General features: G+C 35.8%; 1 protein-coding gene across 2 annotated transcripts in view; it reads right to left on the minus strand.

Moving 5' to 3' along the window:
• The window catches only part of CTNNA3 (catenin alpha 3), a 1,766,595-nt gene that overhangs the window by 94,458 nt on the left and 1,649,340 nt on the right, over window positions 1-22,797 (minus strand). For both annotated transcript variants that reach the window (XM_040485152.1, XM_040485151.1), the window contains exon 16: window positions 1,406-1,511. In XM_040485152.1, the coding sequence (XP_040341086.1) occupies window positions 1,406-1,511 (106 nt within the window). The remainder of the gene's footprint in view (window positions 1-1,405; window positions 1,512-22,797) is intronic.

Genomic DNA, 22,797 nt, shown 5'->3' on the forward strand with positions numbered 1-22,797 from the left:
TTAACTAAAGAAATCGACAGATTTTTCTATTAAAGTTTGGCAAAAGGTAATTAATAATATAGTTCCTGCTTAGAAATTTGTTTTAAGGTTTATTTATTTACTTTTGAGAGACACAGAGAGAGCATGAGCTGGAGAGGGGTAGAGAGAGAGGGAGAGGGAGAGAATCCCAAGCAGGGTCCATGCTGTCAGCACAGAGTCCAATGCAGGGCTTGAACTCATGAAACCCTGAGATGATGACCTGAGCCAAAACCAATAGTCAGATGTTTAGCCTACTGAGCCACCCAGGCACCCCTGCTGCTTAGAAACTTGTAATAGAGACATGAAAAATCTCAAAAAAGGAACTGGGTAATGTATAGAATTGTTGAAAAATTATATTGTACACCTGAAACTAATATAATACTATATGTTAATTATATTTCAAACAAAAACAAAAAATGAAATAAAATTATAAAATAATTTAAAAATTAAAACACAAAACAAAACAGAGAACAATCTGGTGGTTGCTGGAGATAAGACAATTAGGGGAATGGGTGAAGTAGGTGAAGGGGGCTAAGAGGTACAAATTTCCACGTATAAAATAAATAAGTCACAGGGATGAAAAGGATAGCATAAGGAATATAGTCAATAATATTGTAATAACCTTGTACAGTGACAGATGTCAGTAATAGTTATCATGTGAGCATTTTGTGATATATATAATTGTCAAATCACTATGTTGTACACTTGAAACAAATATAATACTGTATATCAACTATCTTCAATTAAAAATATTTAAAACATAAAACAAACAAAAAAAGAAAGGAAGGAAACTAAGTGTTTAAAAACTTTAGCATTTGTCTCCATAAGGCATATATGCTTTCCACATTTTATGTATTCACTTTAGTTTTCTACTAATTACTACTTGTCTTTTACACAGAATGACAGAATATATTGTTAATGCTGAAACATAACATAATAGAATTTAGGAAGGTATTGATTTTTGAAGATAAAAATTACAAATATAAGGTATTAAGAAAAAAAATACTAACATTGAGTATTACAGTCTATTAGAATAATTTGAATTTATTTATATTTGAAACTCAAATATATATTACATCTATATTTTTGAAACTCAAAAAGCTGGTGTTTTAAGTAATTTGAATATTTTTGAAGCTCAAACATCTAAGAAATAATAAAGCGCTATGAATAATAAAAACAACAACAATAATAATAATGCCCTAAGAAATAATTAACTTTTCCTTAGAATGAATTGCCCACTACTTGTGTATTAATTATGAAATAAGATTTTGAAACAATAATTTAGGGAAAAGCAATCTGATGAAGTTAAAAACCCAACTTCGTCTTAATCAGTGTTTCATGGTCGAGAGCAATCAGCATGGACTTTCCTCATTTGGAAAGGACTCACCTGGTTGGCAATCTGCCGAGCAAGGACATCCATCCTTGATCCCGATTCTGATATCATTTTAGCGGCATAAATCACATCAGTTGTATGTTTTAGTGGTCCTTTGCCCCTTAAAGCAAAATAATACACATTAGTTTCAGTGGCTCATGCTAAGATACAAATACAAATGCACACACACACACACACACACACACACACACACACACGGGATTTGCACCCCAGAATACTGGCCATTTGCTTTATACAAACTTCAGTTTTGGAAAGGCACAAATTAGACATCAGAATTAAATGAAAAATGAAAAACAAAAGAAGTCCCATTATGTTGAGATTCAGGAAATATTGCCAAGAAGCTGGACTCCATTTGATCTTCATTCCCAAGTGTTTTTTAGAGTAAACCTCAGTCTTGAGATTGAGACTTGCTTATGCACTATTGTGCTTTCGTCAGCAAGTTTACTTTTTAATCTTCCTCTTTTTTTTTTTTTTATATAAATTTTTTTTTCAACGTTTATTTATTTTTGGGACAGAGAGAGACAGAGCATGAACGGGGGAGGGGCAGAGAGAGAGGGAGACACAGAATCAGAAACAGGCTCCAGGCTCTGAGCCATGATGCGGGGCTCGAACTCACAGACGGTGAGATCGTGACCTGGCTGAAGTCGGACGCTTAACCGACTGCGCCACCCAGGCGCCCCTAATCTTCGTCTTTATAATCTTTTTTTAATAGTCTTTCAGTTAATTGCATTGCGTTTTCACCACATTATGTCTTCTCCACAATTAATTAATTGTAATATAATAGTAATTGAGTATGAATCTGGAGTCCCACTATCTTGGACTATTTCCAAAAGAGACCACTTCTCACTGTTTGTATAAGTCAAGTAAGATAAACAGCCACTCTGTGCCCCTGGTTCCTTGGTGGTAATAGGAAATGCAAACAACGTGGAGCCTTTCTAAGGATTACATGAGCTAATGTCTAAAAAGTGATCAGAACATGGCTTTAAGGAAAATAAGCATTCAACAATGCAAATTGTGGTTGTTACTTTAATTTCGGTTCCTAACGCTATGGAATAAAAGTTGGGTTCATTTATGGTTTTACAAGGTAGGAGAAGAAAGAAGTGTACTTCCTGTACTTCTTGAGTGGGATAACATAAGGAGATATTTTTCTATCTTCTCTTTCCTCAAAAAACAATGACTACATACATGAATGTAACTGTTCCATACACCCCAAACTGCCTCTAAAATTCACGACAAGCAAGTTTTCCTGAAAGCATGGAACTGCATGCTTAACACAATGGAAACCTGGCCTCAGCATATGGCTATTGCCATACTTCTCCTCTTTGAATATGCTGACCTAGGTTGTTTTGTAATTTTTTTTAAATTGACATTAATTATTACAAAATTGGAGTTGCTCTTATCAAATTTACTTAATGCATTAGCCAGAACTAGATGTTATGTACATGGTTATCTTCAAGAAAGGCAATGTGTTTCATTATTTCTGTGCATCTCTAGAGAAAGTTAAATAAAGCTGTCTAAGCTTGCAAGGCAAGGTATCAATTTTCAAGGTCTTAAAATGGACAAAAGGTGCTTCTAAGGAGAGCAGCTAACACTCCTGCAGCTTAAACAATGGTCAAAGAGTTACATCTAAGGAATGCATCTAATGTACTCTTCCCCGTCAAAGTGATATATTTCCCCATATAAAAACCTGGGACTGATGAAAGGCAAATTGCCTTTAGCTTTAAATTCATGTGTTATTATGAGACCACTATCTTAAGCACATGTAGAATTTAAAAGTAATACATTATGACAGACCACAATTATTCTCTGCTTCACGGTCCTAATTAAATGTATTGCCTGGCAAACTTCCTACTGAGGGCCCAACAAAATGCGCATTTTACAAATGATTCCACGTCATGCCAAGCTTCCAGAGGAAGCTGCAATTAGCGAAACTATGATAAATTTTTTAACATTCCAGCCTGAAATGTGCTACGCAATGAAGGCTTTTTAAATTGGGAAATACATTCAAAGGTTGTTTGCTGCCTTCATTTTCATAATGGGTTCTCAGGATCTCCTGTCAGCAAATCGTGTCTGAAATCATTGAGTTTGGATCCTACGGAGAAGGATACCCAGAGGAGGATGGGATAAACTTTAGAAATATTTTAAAGATACTGGAGGCCAGAAATCTTTGATAAATACTGGTTGCAATAATAATTTTTTTCCCAAAAGTAGAGCAGATCAAGCCCCAGAGAAGGGAGTCTGCCAACTAATTGTTAAACTATATGTTTAGAAGGTATAATGGGAAATGTTGCAATAATCCAGCAATGTTGATGCCATGGAAAAATATTTTAGACAAGTGAAAGGGATACCTTTGACACTTGATTTATTGGTACAACATAAACCTCTCAGCCATTTTTGACGTTGCCCCAACCTTGACTCCCATTCCTTCCCCATCCTCACCCTGTTTCTGTCATCCACCTCTCCCTTCTTTCTCTTTGGATTAGCACAAGAAATAAGATGATACAGCTGATGGGTAATAGTTCAATTAAGTAGGGATCTGGTTTAAGAAGAGAAAATATCAGTTTTATAGACTTATTTTGTCTTTTCAGGGACAGAAAATATCTATGAAATGATTTGGTATTTTCTGCTACTGATTAAAAAGAAAACAAAAATACTTCATTATATAGTTTACACTTTGTAGCCCCTACATTTTTGATAACATAATATTACTCCTCTTTTCAAGGTCGAAAACGATCCCTTTAATCCTGTTCACCTTTGATATTCATAAAGAATAAATCTCGGGGTGCCTGGGTGGCTCAGTCAGTTGAGTGTCCGACTTCAGCTCAGGTCATGATCTAACAGTTCGTGAGCTTGAGCCCTGCGTTGGGCTCTCTGCTGACAGTTCAGAGCCTGGAGCCTACTTCAGATTCTGTGTCTCCCTCTCTCTGCCCCTTCCCCACTCATACGCTCTCAAAAATGAATAAACATTAAAAATAATTAAAAAAAAGAGTAAGTCTCGAGATGTTGTGGTTCATTTAATTGGTGAAAACAATGATAGTATATACTTTGTTCCATAATAGTAGCTAATACATTTAACATTATCTATGTGCTAGGTGTTATTCCATAAACAAAATGATCTGTTTATGAGTTTAGAATTATTATTATCCTTATCTTGCAGATGAGGAAACTGAAGGAGAGAGATGTTAAATATATATTTTATTAAGTTACACAGATAGTAAGTATTGGAGGTGGGATTTGACCTCAGGCAAACTGGCCACAGAATCTGCTTTTAAAGACTATCCTCTACTTCTTTCAATAAAACACACTAGGATAAAATTAAAATATTAATTTTAATATGCTAACTAGACTTATTGTGGTGATAATTTCACCATACAAATATTGAATCATTTTTAACACCTGAAACTAATACAATGTTATATGTCAATTATACCTCAATTAAAAAGTAATAAAATAACTATAGGGAAAAATATTAAAAAGATCTCCTTAGCCAGTGATGGCAGTTAGCATGAATGCAATAGAAAGCAAAGCCACGGATTAGATTTAGGTGCTGGGTGGTTGAGAGGGCCACCAAGAGTGACTGGCTTATGCACAATGGCTTCAAGGAAGATAACCTGAATCTGTCTTCTAGTCCCAACAAAATAAAGATGTCTAACATTACATGGACTTCTAAAGTCATGACAATGGTTAAAATGGTTTAGTAGACTAAAGTCCTGGGATTTCTTTCTTGAGATACTACTACTTTTTTTCTGTTAGATCAGTGTCCGTCCTCCCTCTCCCCCTTTCCTTGGATTCTTTTATTTTTAATTTTTTTTAAGTTTATTTATTTTTGAGAGAGACAGAGGCATTGTGAACAGGGTGGGGACAGAGAGAGAGGGAGAGAATCCCAAGCAGGCTCTATGCTTCAGTGCAGAACTGGATGCGGGGCTCGAACTCATGAACCATGAGATCATGACCTGAGCTGAAACCTAGAGCTGGAAGCTTCACCCAGTGGGCCACCCGGGTGCCCCCAACCCCCTTTCCTTGAATTCTTAACACCAAATTCAAATTCAGCCATTACATAAGCCATGCTAGAGGGGAGATCACACTTTGATGTCTATTTATAATACAAGAAATAGAACTTTTATCTGACAATCTTAGCTTTAGACATAGTTATTTCATTTAATTCTAACACTCAAACTTGGCGCTGCAATAGAGTGAAATGAATAGACTTGGTAAATACATTTTGCCTGCTTCCCAGTACTGCTACTTATTAGCTATATAGCCTTGGGTAAGTAACTGTTGGTCTGAGCTTATTTTCTCTTCCTTAAAAGGATTGTGATACTTGCCACATGGTAAGGACTAATAAAATCACATATTTTTCACAATATTTGGCACATATTAGATGCTCAGCAAATGTTAACTTTTTCTTTTCCTCATCCCTTTGTGAATAATGGTATGTTTAAAAAATTTTCTTTTGCCTTTTTTATTTAAAAATTACAGTACTTGCCAAACAATATGAACAGACTTGATTCAATTGAGTTCTTTCTTATACCTGATGACAACATGGCTTTGTATAACCTTGGTCATAATATCCTCTCATAAGAATATAAAATATACACACACATAAACTCTGTGTTCATAGTCATTATTGTTGTTCAAGGTTGTTCTTTAACTCCTTATAAAGTGACATCTTTTTGGTAGTAAAAACTTCCCAAAATAAGTGATTTGGCTCTACAAGAGTACCACCAGAATTCTTTTACTTGTAATTCTGAAATTAGATACAAAAGAAAAAAAAAAGTAATTATCATGAAAGCAACCAAAAGTGATGACATAAAGAGAGGTACCAGACTCAAGCAAGGACACACTGTTCTCCTACTATTCAATCATGAAATTTTAATTAGGCACCTCTCTCCCTCTGCATGTTACTTTTTCTTATAAAGTGTTATTCTCAAGTTTTGAGGACTCTAGAAAAGTCCTTAGAAAATCAGCAAGTGAATAATTCACTAACAATCATCCTGAGTAATTAATACACTAAGGAACCTTTGGGATTCGATTTGGAAAAATGTGTTGCCCCATGAAAGAAGGGAAATATTGTCTGAGAATTGTATACATTTTTTTTTTCACTTCTGCTCCTCTCGTTCCATATTATTCAGAGTAGTCTACTGTAACATCAAAATATCTTAGTGGCTTAACACAATAAAATTCATTCTTATCTCACATCACAGTCGGGGTGGATTGTGGGCTCGTGGATGATACACCACATAGCCATTTAAGAACCAGGTCTTCTACCTACAAGATACCCTGTTCCCTAAAGTTTCACAGCTCTGTGCTGGATCTGCTGCATCCACATATCTGACTTGAGAAAGGAAAGGAATCTCACAGTAGATTTTAGGGATCAAGGTAAGAAATGTCACTCCAACTTGTATTCCAGAATCCATTTTTTAGCATTTCCTCTGTACATACTCCCAGGGATGCTAAAATCCTATATTTTGTTTTTAGCCACAGAAGTCTGTGTTTTCTGTGAAGGGTACTTTGGATGTCACCAGGTCATTGAGAAACATTGGGAAGGTACCAAAGCTCTTCACCAATACAGCTGAGATTATGAGACATATACTCTGCCTGGGCAGAACACCAATTCTATTTTTTATTTTGAAATGATCACAATGTAGATGGCCTATTATTAAAAATAAAAACTACATGAGTTTTAGTTTGTGCATGGTAATCATAGTCTTTCATGTTCAATCTTGTATTTGTTTATGAAACAAGCATAGGGCTTATTTTAGAGATCCTTTTGGGGACCGACCTGGAGAAAACACTGAGTTATTATTGTTATAATTATTGCTGACTCTACTGCTGATATTGTTGTATGTGTCTGTGTGTGGGGGGGGGTTGTGCATGTAGGAAGTAGGAACTCCCTTTCTCAAACCTAAAAAACTGGTTTTCTAAAAAAAATGAGGCATAAAACTTTTCTCTATTGTTCAGCCCTCAAATTCCCTAATTTACCCTCTACTTGTTAGCATTGTATCAAATCTTAGACAGACTATAATATTTAGAGAAGGATTTCATGAAGTGATTTCATGAAAACACTAAATGCCTAGGTGGAAGCAGAAGTAGAATTAGAATGAAGCATTTCCTTAGTAAAGTTGGTTTTTAAGTTATAGGCAAAAAAGAGGTCTGCTAACCAGATGTTTTTATTTTTTTCTTTAATAAAACAGAAAACATTATCTAATTCTTCCTAAGTGTGAAGATTTTACTATTTTTGTATAATTTTATACTGAAAGCATACATGATAAAAAACATTTTGTATGCTCACCCTGTTCCCGGAACTGTTAAATTGCTCAATTTTCTCACTTGATTCTCACACCCAGCATTGTGCATCACTCCACAAATTTAAGAGTAGCCATATCATGGATACTTGTGCATACCACAAGTTATGCTACCTTACGTGTTCTTTCTGTTCCTAGAATCTGTTATCTTCACTCTAAATAAGAAGACAGAAGCATAGGTGTGCCTGGGTGACTCATTTGGCTGAGCATCCAACTCTTGATTTCATCTCAGGTCATGGTCATGAGATCCAGCCCCTCCATCAGGCTCCGTGCTAGGCATGAAGCCTCCTAGGGTCTCTCTCTTTCTCCTCTGCCCCTCCCCTGTGCACATGCACCTGTGTGTGGGTGTGTCTGTGCGCTCTCTCTCTCAAAAAATAAAAAACAAAAACAAAAACAAAAAACAAAAACAAAAAAATAAAAGAAGAAGCCTAAAAGGTCAAAGTTTCCTAACTTTTCTTCAAGGTATATGAATATTGGTTGGTCTAAATTTAAAAGCAAGGAGTTAAAGGCATTACTACCTTCAGAGCCAATTAAAAGGAAATAATATAGGTGGAAGCATGATCTTAGGTTTTCTGTTAGTATTCATTTTGAAGCACTGAAATTCAGTGGATAGCTCTGACTCAGTGGAAGGCTTCAATCGTTTGTAAGAAAATACAAAAGAACGAGAAAGAGATTCCTAGGCATTTTTCTGAGTGGAGTTTTATGAAGGCATCATATTCTATCTTACTAGTTTCAAAAGTTATGAAATAAATAACCTCTTTTGATTACATTTCTTTTATCAGCATCATGACATTTGTCTTTTCCTTGTTTTATTAAATTTTTTTTTTCATTCTCCTTGGGTCTGAAAGCAGATGTATGTAAGGGGAACAAAAGGAAAGTCACAATTGTGTTTTTGTCTCTCAGCTGGACTTTTGACTTTCGATTCAGAGAGAGATACAGCCTAGTGGTGGGATTGACCATCAGAAGAGTTCTAGAACCAAAAATGAAGCCATTAATGTTCATTTGAGAATTCTACCACTGGTGAAAATTGTTGTCTATTGGTAGAAGTTTTTTCTACTGACCTCAGCCCCAGTTTTGACTAATTAAATAGGTTGTTTTAATATCACTTGTAAATATCATAGACATCTTAGACATACTGCCACACTTATCTATTCTTCCCAACACAAGGACATTCTTGTACTGACCTAAAGGAAAACTAGAGTTGGTAGTTGCATGGATGCTGATTCTCACTGCTCCCTCTATATCTACAACTGCAATCACATCTTGTATTAGTTGGTCTGCTAATTCTTCCTCACACAGAATTCTTGTATTAGTTTCCTACTGCAGCTGTAACAAATTATCCCAAACTTGGCAACTTAGGACATCACAAATTTATTATCTTGCAGTTCTGGAGGTCAGAAGTCCAAAATAAGTTTCACAAGACTAAAATCAAGGCACCAGTAGGGCTGGTTCCTTCTGGAGGCTCTGAGGGGGAGAATCTATTCCCTTGCCTTTTTCAGCTTCTAGTGCCCACCTGTATCCCGTGGCCTGTGGCTTCTTCATCTTCTAAGTGCATAACTATAATTGCCACTTCCGTCATTACAATAGTGGCTTTCTTCTTTCTGACGTCCTGTTCTTTCTTGTAAGGACCTCTGCTATTACTTCAAAACCACCCAGATAATACAGGATAATTTTCCCATCTCAGTATCCCCAATGTAATCACATTTACAAAGTCTCATTTGCCATAGAAGGTAACGGTCACAGGCTCATAGGATTCACAGGATTAGGGGTGGACATCTTGGAGAGCCGTCATTCAGTCTACCACAGTCCTCACGAGTCACTACCAAGTAGTCAGACTTGGCTCCTAGTAGGGAGCTACTTCTTTTCTTGGACTTTGATCAAATCAGCCTGAACATATTGACAGCGGTCTGGTGGTTGCTTCTCCAGCTTGCTGGTTTTTTGTTTGTCTCATTGGTTGGTTGTTTACGTGATCTGTAGTATTCCAACTGCCGATGAAAGTGTCAGGTTCTCAGTTCTTAATGGTTTGCTAGCTGTATGTTCCTTTATTTACAATTGATATCAAATAGTGGGGACTGGGGAAATTTGGAAATCTGGAAAAACCGGGGTTACCTGAAGAGATACTTCATGTGCTCGGTGCTGCTCTCCTTCCTCATCCACTACACATTAATTTAGCATGTCTTTCTTTCCTCCCAAGCCTACACAGGAAATACATACAACCACTGAAAGCACATCAGACTCTAGCTTGGGGCAAGAGGAGACAAGGAATCCTATTCTGGGGTAGATGCAGAACGTTTCTCAGGTGATTATTACATGTAGTCATTTTTTCTTTGGGACCTACAGGCTTTGAAAACTCTGGAATATGTTTCCATTAGATATTCAGAAACTATACCCACTGTATACTTAAAGGGGTCATTTAGGGAGACCATTAGAGTTAAAATCACATAAGAAACCTCTTGGAAGCAATTGGTTATTGAAACTGAATTAAGGGATAAACTTCTCACGGGTGGCTCTCCAGACTCTTATGGGTAGTGAGCATTACAAGGAAATCAATTTATATGTTTCCACATGCATGGGAAAGTAACCCCTCTGGCACCCTCTCCCCCACAAAAAAGACTTTTAAATTTTTAGTCATCAATACCCTTGCAGGACATAATGGAAAATCTGTACTCAGCACCAACATTTGAAAACAGGTCTCTTCTGGCCTTCCACACATTACTTCTCTGAGTGTGCACATTAATCAAAGCCAATGTACTGTAAATACAATCACACTCTCTGACTGTGGGAGTTCCTCTTTGTTCCTGTTGGCATTGGCTTCAGCATTAATCATGTACATGATCTCTTACAGAGCCTGGGCATTTTTTCCAGCTTCCCTTAAACCACTGTGATATACTGGCTGCTCCTGCTCCTTTAATATCAGACCAAATTTTATGGGCTTAGAAAATAATCATCTTCAATTTATGGAAATAATATAGTTTTTAATATTTCGCATTTGACCTCCTTAAAGCCTACATACCAACTCACTTCTTATCTAGTCACAGCCTAATGTTATCAAGGTCCAGTTGAAGAAAAAATATATGGGCACGAAAGTCAGTAAAGACTTACCACAGGTCATAGATTGGATGCAGAGCTGGTTCAAGGGTCTAGCTTGCTACCAGTATCTGGCCTTCTCATTGCTTCTTAGATGAGGAAAACTGCCAGCAGATCTTTGGGATGGCCTCCCTCCCTTCCCTAATCCAGTTAGATGGAGCTACAGCTTATTAAGTTTTAAGATATTACAAAGTCTGCCGTTTTCAATTGGCTTATTCAGATTGAGCGTGATTCGATACACACTCTTTTATGCAGTTAGTTTTCATGTTAATGTGCCACTGTTGCTGCTCTCCATTGATTTATATGCTTTATTGAATTTATTTTATTGTGCAGTGACCCAAAGTTGATTTCTTTAAAGTAAAGGGTATGGTTTTAAAATATGAATGAAATAATCTGCTCTAGTTCAGACTCACATTATTTTTTACTTTCTCCCTCTGTCAGGCATGATATCCAATTATTTATCTAATGCTCTGGGAGACACTATCCTGAATGGCTCCTCAATTAGAAGAAGTTAAATCAATATCATTGTAAAACCTTAGCCATGCAGCTCAGCTGTGTGATCCACCCTCTTGTCTGTGTGTGCTGGCCTTTGCCCTCAAAATCTCTTGCCTGGGAATAAAATAGACTCATACCATACTTAGTCATTTGGATCTGCTTTCATATTGGAGGGCTCAGTCTCGAGGGTCACATGTTGATATCAGAATGAACTATATTCAAAGGACCATAACCTAGTTTCGAACTGTGTGCTTAATGATTTATTTCTTATTAAACCAAAATTACAATAGAAAGGGATAGAAAAGAATGTCAGGGCTTAGATTTTCTTTTTTCTAACTTCCTCTTTTTTTTTTTTTTTTTTTAACATTCCAGACTTTTTTGTTCTTTGTCAGGCATGGGTGCTTTGGTGCTGCCTCAGCAGTGCCTAGGGTCAAGGTGTCAGTTTGCATTGGACCACAGATCTCCTCCACCCCTCTCTATGGGGGTCTATTTTAGTCAAGGCCTGCCAGTTCTCTGTTTCTGAAAATAGGCCTCAAAGGTTTCCTGAAATTCTTTTGAAAACTTTAATGATGGCATGCAAGCATATTGAACTTGACTGAGATGGCTGGCTTTTGCTCCTACCCAGAGCTCCTCCCTGAACCCCAGTGTTCCTTTTTTTGAAAATATTCCTTAAAATGTGAGATACAGGGTCTCCAATTAAGGGGGGGGGGTTATTTGGGAAGAAAGTCATAGGAAACAAGAAAATCAATGGCCATATGATAGGATGATGGTTACTCCGAATAAAATCCAAATTTGCCCCTCTCAAGAGAGTCTCACAGAATTCATTTCTATGGCTCACAGTCCGAAGATGAATAAACTTTTTTCCCCAATGGGAAAAAATGACATTTTCCCAGAGGCTAAAATCATTAAGATGGTGACTGTTCCATGAGATCAGTTCCAAGAAAGCTAAATACGCTTATGGTAGGAGCTGGCTTTCTAAAGCCATCCCCTCTTCACATTGAACTTTTGCTGCTTTAAATAGCAAAACATCCATAGTTTTAGCCAAATAGGTTACTTTGGGCCCTTATTCAGTGTGCTCTGTCAAGTGTAGAATGAGATAACACATTTTATCTTCATCTCCTCTCTTTCCCTATTTTAGTTATGTTACATGTGTGCTAATAAATTAAGCCTATTATAAAAGACATATAGAAATATAAATTATACAGAGATCAATTAAAGATGAAAACACTATTTTAAATATCTTGCTAATGATAATGTCATTAAAAACAATCTCAAGACACAATATACACCCTTAAGGAAAAATTTAACATGAGGATTCGAGAATGTAAATCCATTCTTCAAGCATTCTTCTTGATAATTAATTTCATTGGCCCAGTTCTTGTCAATTTTTATTAGATCGTCATTGATTTTAACTTTGTAATGTGGCTGACCAATATCTCCTGCTAAGAATAAACAGAATTGCCAACTCTAACATCTTGTTCTTTGTTTGGGCTTCTTTTTTTAATTGTCCTCAATCCATGTTTTTTTTTTTCCCTAAAAAATTCAAAAACAGATCCAATTGAATGAAGTTTAGCTTAGTTAAAGCTATATGGTATAATTCATAAATCCAGTTAATCAGGCACATATTAACTGTTCAATAGTTGAAAGCTATTGAACAAGTAAAGGCACCATAATCAACCTTCCTAGGCTATAGAACTCTCTTGTCTGAAGTATGCAGTAAAGGAGAGTATTAGTGTCAATCATACATAAAATACTGGTAAGAATACAACTGTTAACATTTCTGATAACAAACATAAATACAATTTCAAGTATTTTCTTATGGACTCGCTTTAGAGATTACCATTTAAACACACAGCTCAAACATAATCTTTTCCAGAAAGTCTTTCCAGTTGCCTAAAGCAGGAAATACCAACTTAGTCCCTTGGAACATTTCTGCCATCTTATAGTACCTCTCTTGAGACTGTCACCCCTTTCTGCCTTAGAGTTATGTATATGCATGTCTTAGTTCTTGAACTAGAGGCTGTAGACTTACTGAGGAATGGTCCATGGATAATTCATGCATAGGTTTCCCAGAACATATGGACCCAGGGAGAGCAGTAGGAAGACAAGCCAGGAACTTACATATCCTAGTTCTTAAAAAAATACATGTTTGGAAGAGAACAATTAATAAATTCACTATCCCAGTTGCAAATAAAAGTATACAAAGCTGTGAAGTTTATGTTGTCGTCTTGCCTCTACTAGGTATTACCAAACAGTAGGTTACCAGAAGGCATGAAAAAGAAGAACCAGAAATAAGAATATATTTATTTTAAAGGTTCAAAACAAATGTCAAATTCGCAAAGGACATTTTGCCTTTAAATAAGTGCCTGAAAGGCAGCTATGAATGGTTATCCTAAAACACTCTTTTATTCTAAAACTTTTAAATATGCACGCAGATACCTTAAACATATACTCATGTATAATTCATCTTCCTTCTTTTCTAAGTTAGTTCTAAATAGAAATTACAAATGACCATAATCACATGTTTTTATTACCCCCCACTTTGGATACTGGATATTAGAGAAGGAAGCATTATGTAAGTTAAAGAACAACTAAAAACAGTTTATTCCTGTAAGCACAGATGCTATAGTAAAGACAACAGGAATTATTTTTAGGTGTTTTTTTAACAGCAAAGAACTAAAGGTTAAAGGTGAATTCAAGTTGAAAACCAGAAAACATTATAAATTTTTTTAAAAGTCAAGGAAGAAAAGGACAATTTATTTTTAAACATAGCTGCTATTTTTGGAAGCATGGCCAATACTTGAAGGGCTAGGAATTGTAGGTTCTGCTCTGTCTTCTGAGAGCAAAGCTGGGGCATCCTTTCTAGTTTTGCACATACTCAGATAGCTCCCAAGTATCACCAAAGTGAGATTCATGATTTAATTTTCTTTTCAAAGGTTATGTTCTCGTCATTAAGCCATGCACATGGTAACTAACTGTGGAGATATGCCAGGCCAGGCTGGTGGAATTACAGAGGTTTCTGCTGGGCCAAACTGGACAAAAGTAAAGGCATTCAAGTCATTTGCACTGCAGCTTATACTGAGAATTCTGAAGACCATACCCTACTACTAGACGGGGGCCTCCTGCCACAGTCTGATTCTTGGAAACAAAGTTCCATATCACCCACATAAGAAGAGAGTCTTAGGAAGCATGAGCATATATTCTTGATGTAGTTTCTATTTTTTTAAATAATTTTTTAATGTTTACTTATTTTTGAGAGACAGAGAGTGCAAGCGGGAGAGGTGCAGAGAGAGAGGGGGACAAGGATCCAAAGTGGCTTCTGCACTGACAGCAGAGAGCCCAATGAGGGCTTCAAACTCATGAACCATGAGGTTATGACCTGAGCTGAAGTCAGAAGCTCAACTGACTGAGCCACCCAGGAGCCCCTGCAGTTTCTATTTTATCAATGAACAAGTACATGTCATATTGCCTCTGGCAATTGGACTTCCCTATTTCCATGGAATGATAGTTCTTCTTGGCTAATCCTGTGTTGGGTTGAAATACACATCTCTACCTTATCTCTGATCTCACATAGCCTATTGTTTGCAAATGGATGAAGCCCCAGTTTAGGGATCTTGGCCTACCTCATCACCTTGGTGCCACTCTCAAATACCCATCAGATACAATTACTTTGTCTCTTGGTTCTACTCCCTCTTCTCTAGTTCCATCTTGGTTATACCCTCTCTGTGCAATCTCACCATGTATGTTTTATATTTTCTTTCTTTTTCTTTCTCCCTTTTTGTTGTTTTTCTTTTTTATTTTTGCCTCTTCCCTTTGTCATCCCACCGCTCCCACCTCATTCTCCTGCTAGTTAAAACTGAAGGTACTTGTGAGTCTTACTTGTGGATTAAACAGATTGTTGACCCTTGGTTTCACAGAAGTTTTAATGTTACTCATAACAGTAAGTTTCCACTGTATGATAATTTAAAAACTAAAAAGCAGGTTCCTACAGATTATTGATTTTGATATGTATTGATTTTGATATACATAACAAACCTGCAGTATAAGAATGACAGATTATCAGCCGCAATTACAAAAGAAAATATTGATGCTCATGTAAACTTGTGGTGCAATCAGCTTTATACATTCAGGAATTGGCAGATAATTCTTGCCCTACGCTTACACTATCCCTGGCTCCCATTTTCTTGAATTCTTTTTGGGGCCCAAAACAAACACAGCCCATCTTATTTCTGTCTTGAATCATGAAAGATTTCACTTTTTAGGACTCTTTAGGAAAAACGATTTCACTTCCAAGAAGGGTGTTAATTAACCCATTCATTTGACAGATAACTATTGGTTATTGGTGATGTGCAAGCTGCTTTGCTAGGCAATGTGATAGATAGAAATATGAATAAGGTATGACCCTTGCTCTCTGTAACACAAGATGACTGGATGGAAATGTCTTTCCAAAGGAAAGAGCACTTGGGCAAATAATGTCTTCCCTTTTATGTCATAAGCTGTTAGATGCAAAAGTAGAAGAGTAGTTCATTAGATCATCTATTTATTTATGAATGCATTCATTAGCCAGAGCTATTGTGCATTTTAACTATAGAACAGGGTCTTTCTTAGACATTTATATCCTTGAAGCTTGAAAACTATAGGGAATACAGTAAAGTTGAGAAGCAAATAAGCATGTAGAATAAATAATAATATAGTTTCAGATGTTAATAATGACAAGATGAAAATGAAACCAAGTAATGTGATAAAATACTAGGTTGGGACAGAGAATATTAGTTGAAGGAGAAACCAATTAATGTCTGTACCAAGTTTGGAACTGACAGGAGAAGCCATATAATAACAATAATTGAATGTGCATGAGAAAAAAAATACATAAGTCTTACATCTTCGAGTCCAGCTGGAGCTGTGAAAGTGATCCACAGAGTATTTCCAAAAGAACTACTTTCTTCCTTGAATAAGTACTATAAACCATACATAGGGATATTGAAGGATAAAAGTAAGTAAAATGAGACAAGTGAATGAAAAATAGCTAATCGGAGTCATGATACTTTATAATCACAAATCTTTTGAACTTTACAATTATAGAAACTGATAGTTGAACAGAAACTTGATGGCCAATTAGTCTGGGTTCTCTCACTGTGGAAATGATTTCTCCCACCTCCATGACTAATAGTTATCTAATTTCTGATGGCATGTTTCCACACTGGGGGCCCAGGACTTCATGGGATAGGTTTCTTTTTGTTAGATTGACAGCTTTAACTGTTAGCTATTTCTTTAAATTGAACAAAAATCTCCTGAATTCCTCATCTCTACCCTTTGGAGCAACCCAGAAAGCATGTCCTGCAAGAATGAAGGGTTCAGGACTCCTGGGTGGCTCGGTCAGTTAGAGATCCATCTCTTGATCCGGCTCAGTGCTGACACTGTGTGGAGCCTGCTTGGGATTCTCTCTTTTTCTGCCCCTAACCTGTACACATGTGTTCTCTCTCAAAGTAAATAAATAAACTTAAAAAAAAAAAAAAAAGAAGAATGAAGGTTAGATTCAGATGTTTGGCATGTTTGGTTAGACACCACTGGATTCTCTGAAAAATACATTTAAGAATACTGAGGAAGAAGAAGGCCATTTAAAACATTAACACAATGAACAAGCAAAGAGGAATAAGAAAAAAAAAACTTTCTTTATGAAAGTGGCACCTAATAAGCATGCTTTATTAGATGCAAACAAGGGAGGAAGACAAGAAATAAGTAGAAAAGACCTGATGCTACAGTCAAGATTTAGGCAGATCTGGAAAAGCACAGGTGACCCAGTGTTCTTATCAAAATTCACCTGCACTACAAATTGAAGACAACATAAAATGTTGAAAGAACAATCTGAGCCCTCTCAGATAATCACAGCAACAAACAACAGCTAATAAAGGAAGACACTTTGAAGAACTAACATGCAGAACTGACAGTGCACAAAATAGGCTGGGGAAGTCTGGATAGCTTTATGGAAAGGGAGTGAGAAAGGAAGAGAGAAGAAGTAAGAAGAGAAACACTAACTTTGTATTTCAGCCTTCAGTTTGAACTGATTTTTGAGCTTTAACACAGCTTTAACTTTTAGCATTTAACCATGATTATGAATAAAAAGAAGTCAGTTAGTAAATGGAAATAGGTACAAACTTCAGGGTCATAATCAATCTTGAAACATTCTCTATGGTTAATTTACCATCACCTATCCATAACATTTCCCCCTTGGCTATTTATGTTAATAAATATTAACTATTTATTATCCAAGCACTATCCAAGCACTATCCTTGGATTTTCCTACTACTCCATTTATAACTAGTTTCTGTCAAAACTGATGCTGTTAACATTAGGAACTAGATGCCCATGTCAACTAGCTGCCATTTTGGGGGGGTGAGGTAAAGAAACTCACAAATAATTACTACTTAATATAAATATCAGATTTATCACCTTCAAGGGGTTAGTGTATATGGAAGCACTGTGTGTACTTCAAGTTCCTATAAAGATATATGAATACTATTAATATCTGAATATGATGTTGGAATTTCTTGCAACAAATAATAATCTGGCATAGTTAACTAGTAGACACTTCCTTAAATTGATACTTGCCTAAATATCATACAAATGTGCATAAGAAATGTTTCATATTTGGAGTTATGTTGAAAAAAATAAGCACATTTATACAATAAAATACCCCCTCAACTCAGTTCATACTTTTGTTTGGTTTTATACATGTATTTTTTTTTTTGATAAAACACATTGCTGGGGCGCCTGGGTGGCTCAGTCGGTTGGGCGTCCGACTTCAGCTCAGGTCATGATCTCGCGGTCCGTGAGTTCGAGCCCCGCGTCAGGCTCTGGGCTGACAGCTCAGAGCCTGGAGCCTGTTTCAGATTCTGTGTCTCCCTCTCTCTCTGCCCCTCCCCTGTTCATGCTCTGTCTCAAAAATAAATAAACGTTAAAAAAAATTTAAAAAAAAACACATTGCTTATTTATTAAATTTATTCAAATAATAAATGTTTCTTACACATGCTATTCATCTATATTACTTTCATAGAAGATAATATATTATTTCAATAGTTTACTACATCATAGAAACCATTGTATTGAGGGGAACAGTGTTGAACAAATTACCCTTTGTCAAAAACTATACATCCAAAAGACTTACATATGTATCAATTAAAATTACTAGCTCTCAACTATCACAAATTTCAAAATAATTGATCATAAATTTACATATATCTACACACACCATATCCACATATATATACACACACCCATATATACACATACACGCATATATATACACACCCATATTCATATATATGCAACACACATACACACACACACACCACATCATGTATGTACTTTTAACTGATAATTTCAAATATTTGTGCAATAGGCTTTGATTTCAGTAAAGACCTTTTAATCACTTAAAATAAAAAGTTTTCTATTGACAAAATCATTTTAGCAGTTGAGTTTTAGTAAAATAAATAGAATAAGGTGATGAAATTTAATCTAAGCATCACAATGTAGAGGAATATGACCAAAATTTTTAAAAATACATTTTGGGTTAGTTGTGTTTCTAGAACATCTGTTATGCTATTACGACAGGTGTTTATTAATATGGATGTCTAATCAAATCTCTTGGTTGCTAATAGCTTGGCAATTCAATATCTAAATATTGTCAAAATCCTTGATTATATGTTGAAAACTGTGGATAATTGATTCAAGACTGTTTCCCTTGACTAGATTAAAAAATTAAAACCTCTCCTGTGTACTTTCCTTTAGAATCTCAATATTTTTCTGAGATTTCTAAAATGTTTCAGTAATGAGAACTTATAAAGGAATACAAACTTTCTATGAGCCAAGATGGGTCTTGATTCAAATTTCTTTGGGTCCTTCATTTTTCAAATACAATAAAATTATTTTCTTAATTTTTAATGTTTAATTTTTAGAGAGAGAGGAGCGAAACTGACAGAGTGCAAGCAGGGGAGGGGAAGAGAGAGAGGGAGACACAGAATCCAAAGCATGCTCCAGGCTTTGAGCTATCATCAGAGAGCCCGATGCGGGGGCCCAACTCATGAACCATGAGATCATGACTGAACCAAAGTTGGACACTTAACGACTGAGCCACCAAGGCACCCCACAATAAAATTATTTTTAATGCCCTGGGCTGAGAGTGAGTTCATAGTGGCTCAGTAACAAAGTAATGCAATTTTTTTTTAAATTTTTTTAATGTTTATTTATTTTTGAGACAGAGACAGACAGTGTGAGTGGAGAAGGGGCAGAGAGAGGGAAATACAGAATCTGAAGCAGGCTCCAGGCTCTGAGCTGTCAGCACAGAGCCTGATGCGGGGCTTGAACTCACAAAGAGTGAGATCATGACCTGAGCTGAAATCAAACGCCCAACCAACTGAGCCACCCAGGCATCCCCAAAGTAATGCAATTTATATAAATATAAGTACACACACACACACACACACACACACACACACACATACACACACACACAGAAAGGCCTACAGAAAACCCTTTTGGGTACATCCAAGCTCAGATTTTAGAATTAAATTTTCTTAAAATTATTTATTAAGTTCTGAGTAATAGGAGTCAACAAGAAGTAATTTGGTGCCCTCCGCAAATTGGTTGAGTAACTTCAATGGATGGTATTTACACCGCAGACCCTGAGCTGGATTTTCCTTTTAAATATGTGAGGACATGACACACATCTCAAGGAAATTTCTGTGGTAATAGCATTAAATGGAAATATTTGAAGGTCTGAAACTTAATAATTACAGATTCTGAAAGTTTAGAATTTATTTACTTCTGGCACACTTTCCTTCTACCATTTCTGTGAGGATAATTGCCAGCTTTTGGCCTATCTCAGGTTTGAACATGCCTTCCTCACTTAAGATGAACCATTTCTAGCTTTTTTTTTTAATTTTATTTTTTTAATTTATATCCAAATTAGTTAGCATATAGTACAACAATGATTTCAGAAGTAGATTACTTAATGCCCTTTACCCATTTAGCCCATTCCCCCTCCCACTACCCCTCCAGTAACCCTATGTTTGTTCTCCATATTTAAGAGTCTATTATTTGGAGCGCCTGGGTGGCTCAGTCGGTTAAGCATCCGACTTCAGCTCAGGTCGTGGTCTCACACTCCGTGAGTTCGAGCCCAGCATCAGGCTCTGTGCTGAGAGCTCAGAGCCTGGAGCCTGTTTCAGATTCTGTGTCTCCCTCTCTCTGCCCCTTCCCCACTCATGCCCTGCCTCTCTCTGTCTCTCAAAAATGAATAAACGTTAAAATTTTTTTTAATAATAATTAAAATTTGAAATATTATGAGAATTACCAAATGTTACACGGAGACACAAAATGAGCAAATGCTATTTGAAAAATGGCCACAAAAAACCTTCAGTGTGTAAAAACAAAAACAAAAACAAGCCCAAAAAACAACCCCCCCCAAAAAACACAATTATCTGTGAAGCCCAATAAAATGAAGTGCAATAAAATGAGGCATATTTGTACATGAATTAGAGTCTATTAATGGGTTATTTTTCACTAATTCTCTGAAAAATTCATCTTCTCCCTAAGATGTACATGAATTATTTTCATATCTTATGTGGCTATGTTTATCTTTATGGAATTGGTATTATCATGGTTAGGTATATGAAAGCATCTGTGGTTGGGGCATAAATACAATATTTTCTATCACTTTAACTCCCTGACGGCAGAGAGGATATTGGTTCCTACAGAGATCTTTTCAACTGCTCTTCAGAAACAAGTGTGGCATGATCCAGTATCTGTCATCTTATAAAACAAATAACCAAAAACAAACACACCTGTGGTCATGGGACCCAACTGCTTATCTAACTCTGCATTGGGAGATAAAGTCAATTAAAATACACGTACATGCACTCACATTGGTTGACAAAGAATGAGTGCAGAAGTGTGTTCACTATATAAAATCGCCAATTCTGAATCAGCTTATGTATTTTTATTCACTACCTTTTAGTTCTGCTTTGTTCAAGAAAGCACTACACTACTTAATTAACTTGTTTTTGGAGGATACACACAAACAATCACGTATAAGTGTGGCTATTATCCAGGTGAACAAAGTGGAAGCTTTCAAATTTTTTTTTCTAATATATCTTCCGTGTTGTTTTGAAAGAAGATAATCAGTCATCCACAGATGAACATCCAGATTGCTTAATGAGCGCAATTATGACATCTATTTTACCGAAGTCATTCTTTATGGGCACTCACGATTCATGTAGAACAATTATATTACAATATGCTTTACTTATTACAGAAGCAACACTTCTGTTTTGTGTGAAATGTCACATTAAATTTAAAGCCCTGAAGTGCAATGGGCTTCAGAGAGATATCAACCATTTCTCAAGTCAGTCACCCTGGAAGGGATATTGAATTTTTAGAAAATAGGAATTATCTTCCCTATCTGTAAAATGAAAAGATGGGACAGATAATCTTACTGGACCTTCCAGCTCTTAGATCTTATAACTTTATGCCTTTTTCTCTTTCAATAAATAATTCTTCCAAATTAAATAGACTATATATTTGGTTTAAAACTTTAAAAAGTATATTTTGGAGTATATTTTAGTATACTTATAGTGTATTTTATTATATTTATGGTAAATTTTATACATTAAATATTTCTATAAAATGACAAAGTACATTTTGTAGACAATCATTTTTATTTATAGTGGGAAATATTTATCTTCTATATTGTTATAAAGCAAATGTGTTTTTACTTTCAGCTATCTGAAACCAGCTAGGAAGACAGCCACACAGATGATCGACCATATGGCATTAATAAATGTATAACCAAGACAGACATGAAACACTTTATATTTTAACCAAACTGCTAAACTAACTCATGAAAATGTCATACATTACCTATTTAGCTGATAGTTTTATTGCAGAGAAATTGTGTCATAATTAACAATTAACATAGGACCAACCATTCTATATTATGATTATTTCTCAAATGAATTAAGAAACATGGATTATCTTTCATCTACATTCAATTAAAGCTCCATACAATTATCTATATAGGAATATATAAATATCAATGATTATATAAAAAAATGACTCAGTCAGTTCTATGACTAGCATTTCCACAGAGGGTACCATGGGGAATAAACTCACTATAATTAATTTTTAGTTAGATTAATAATTTTCAAACTATCTCCACTGAGGTACCTCAGTGGCCAATGTTATGGAGAATAAAAGTAGGGAACATTTTGGTTCCCCACTACAGAATCCCCTAGTTCATCTTCTTTTGTTTACATTTGTATGATGTATCTGTGGTTTTGATTTTTTAAAAGATCCCAATGTTTTAGAAAATATTTTAAAAATTCTGTTAGTGAAATATTGTAGTACTATATAAGATGATTTAAATAAATGCAGGACCACGGTGGGGGGGATGTCAAGGAAAAATGGGCATTTGAGGAAAAGAAACTGGCTTAATAAATATATTTA

The sequence above is a fragment of the Herpailurus yagouaroundi genome, unplaced genomic scaffold, assembly GCF_014898765.1.
Source record: "Herpailurus yagouaroundi ecotype Mexico unplaced genomic scaffold, PumYag 163, whole genome shotgun sequence".
Classification (NCBI taxonomy): Eukaryota; Metazoa; Chordata; class Mammalia; order Carnivora; family Felidae; genus Herpailurus; species Herpailurus yagouaroundi.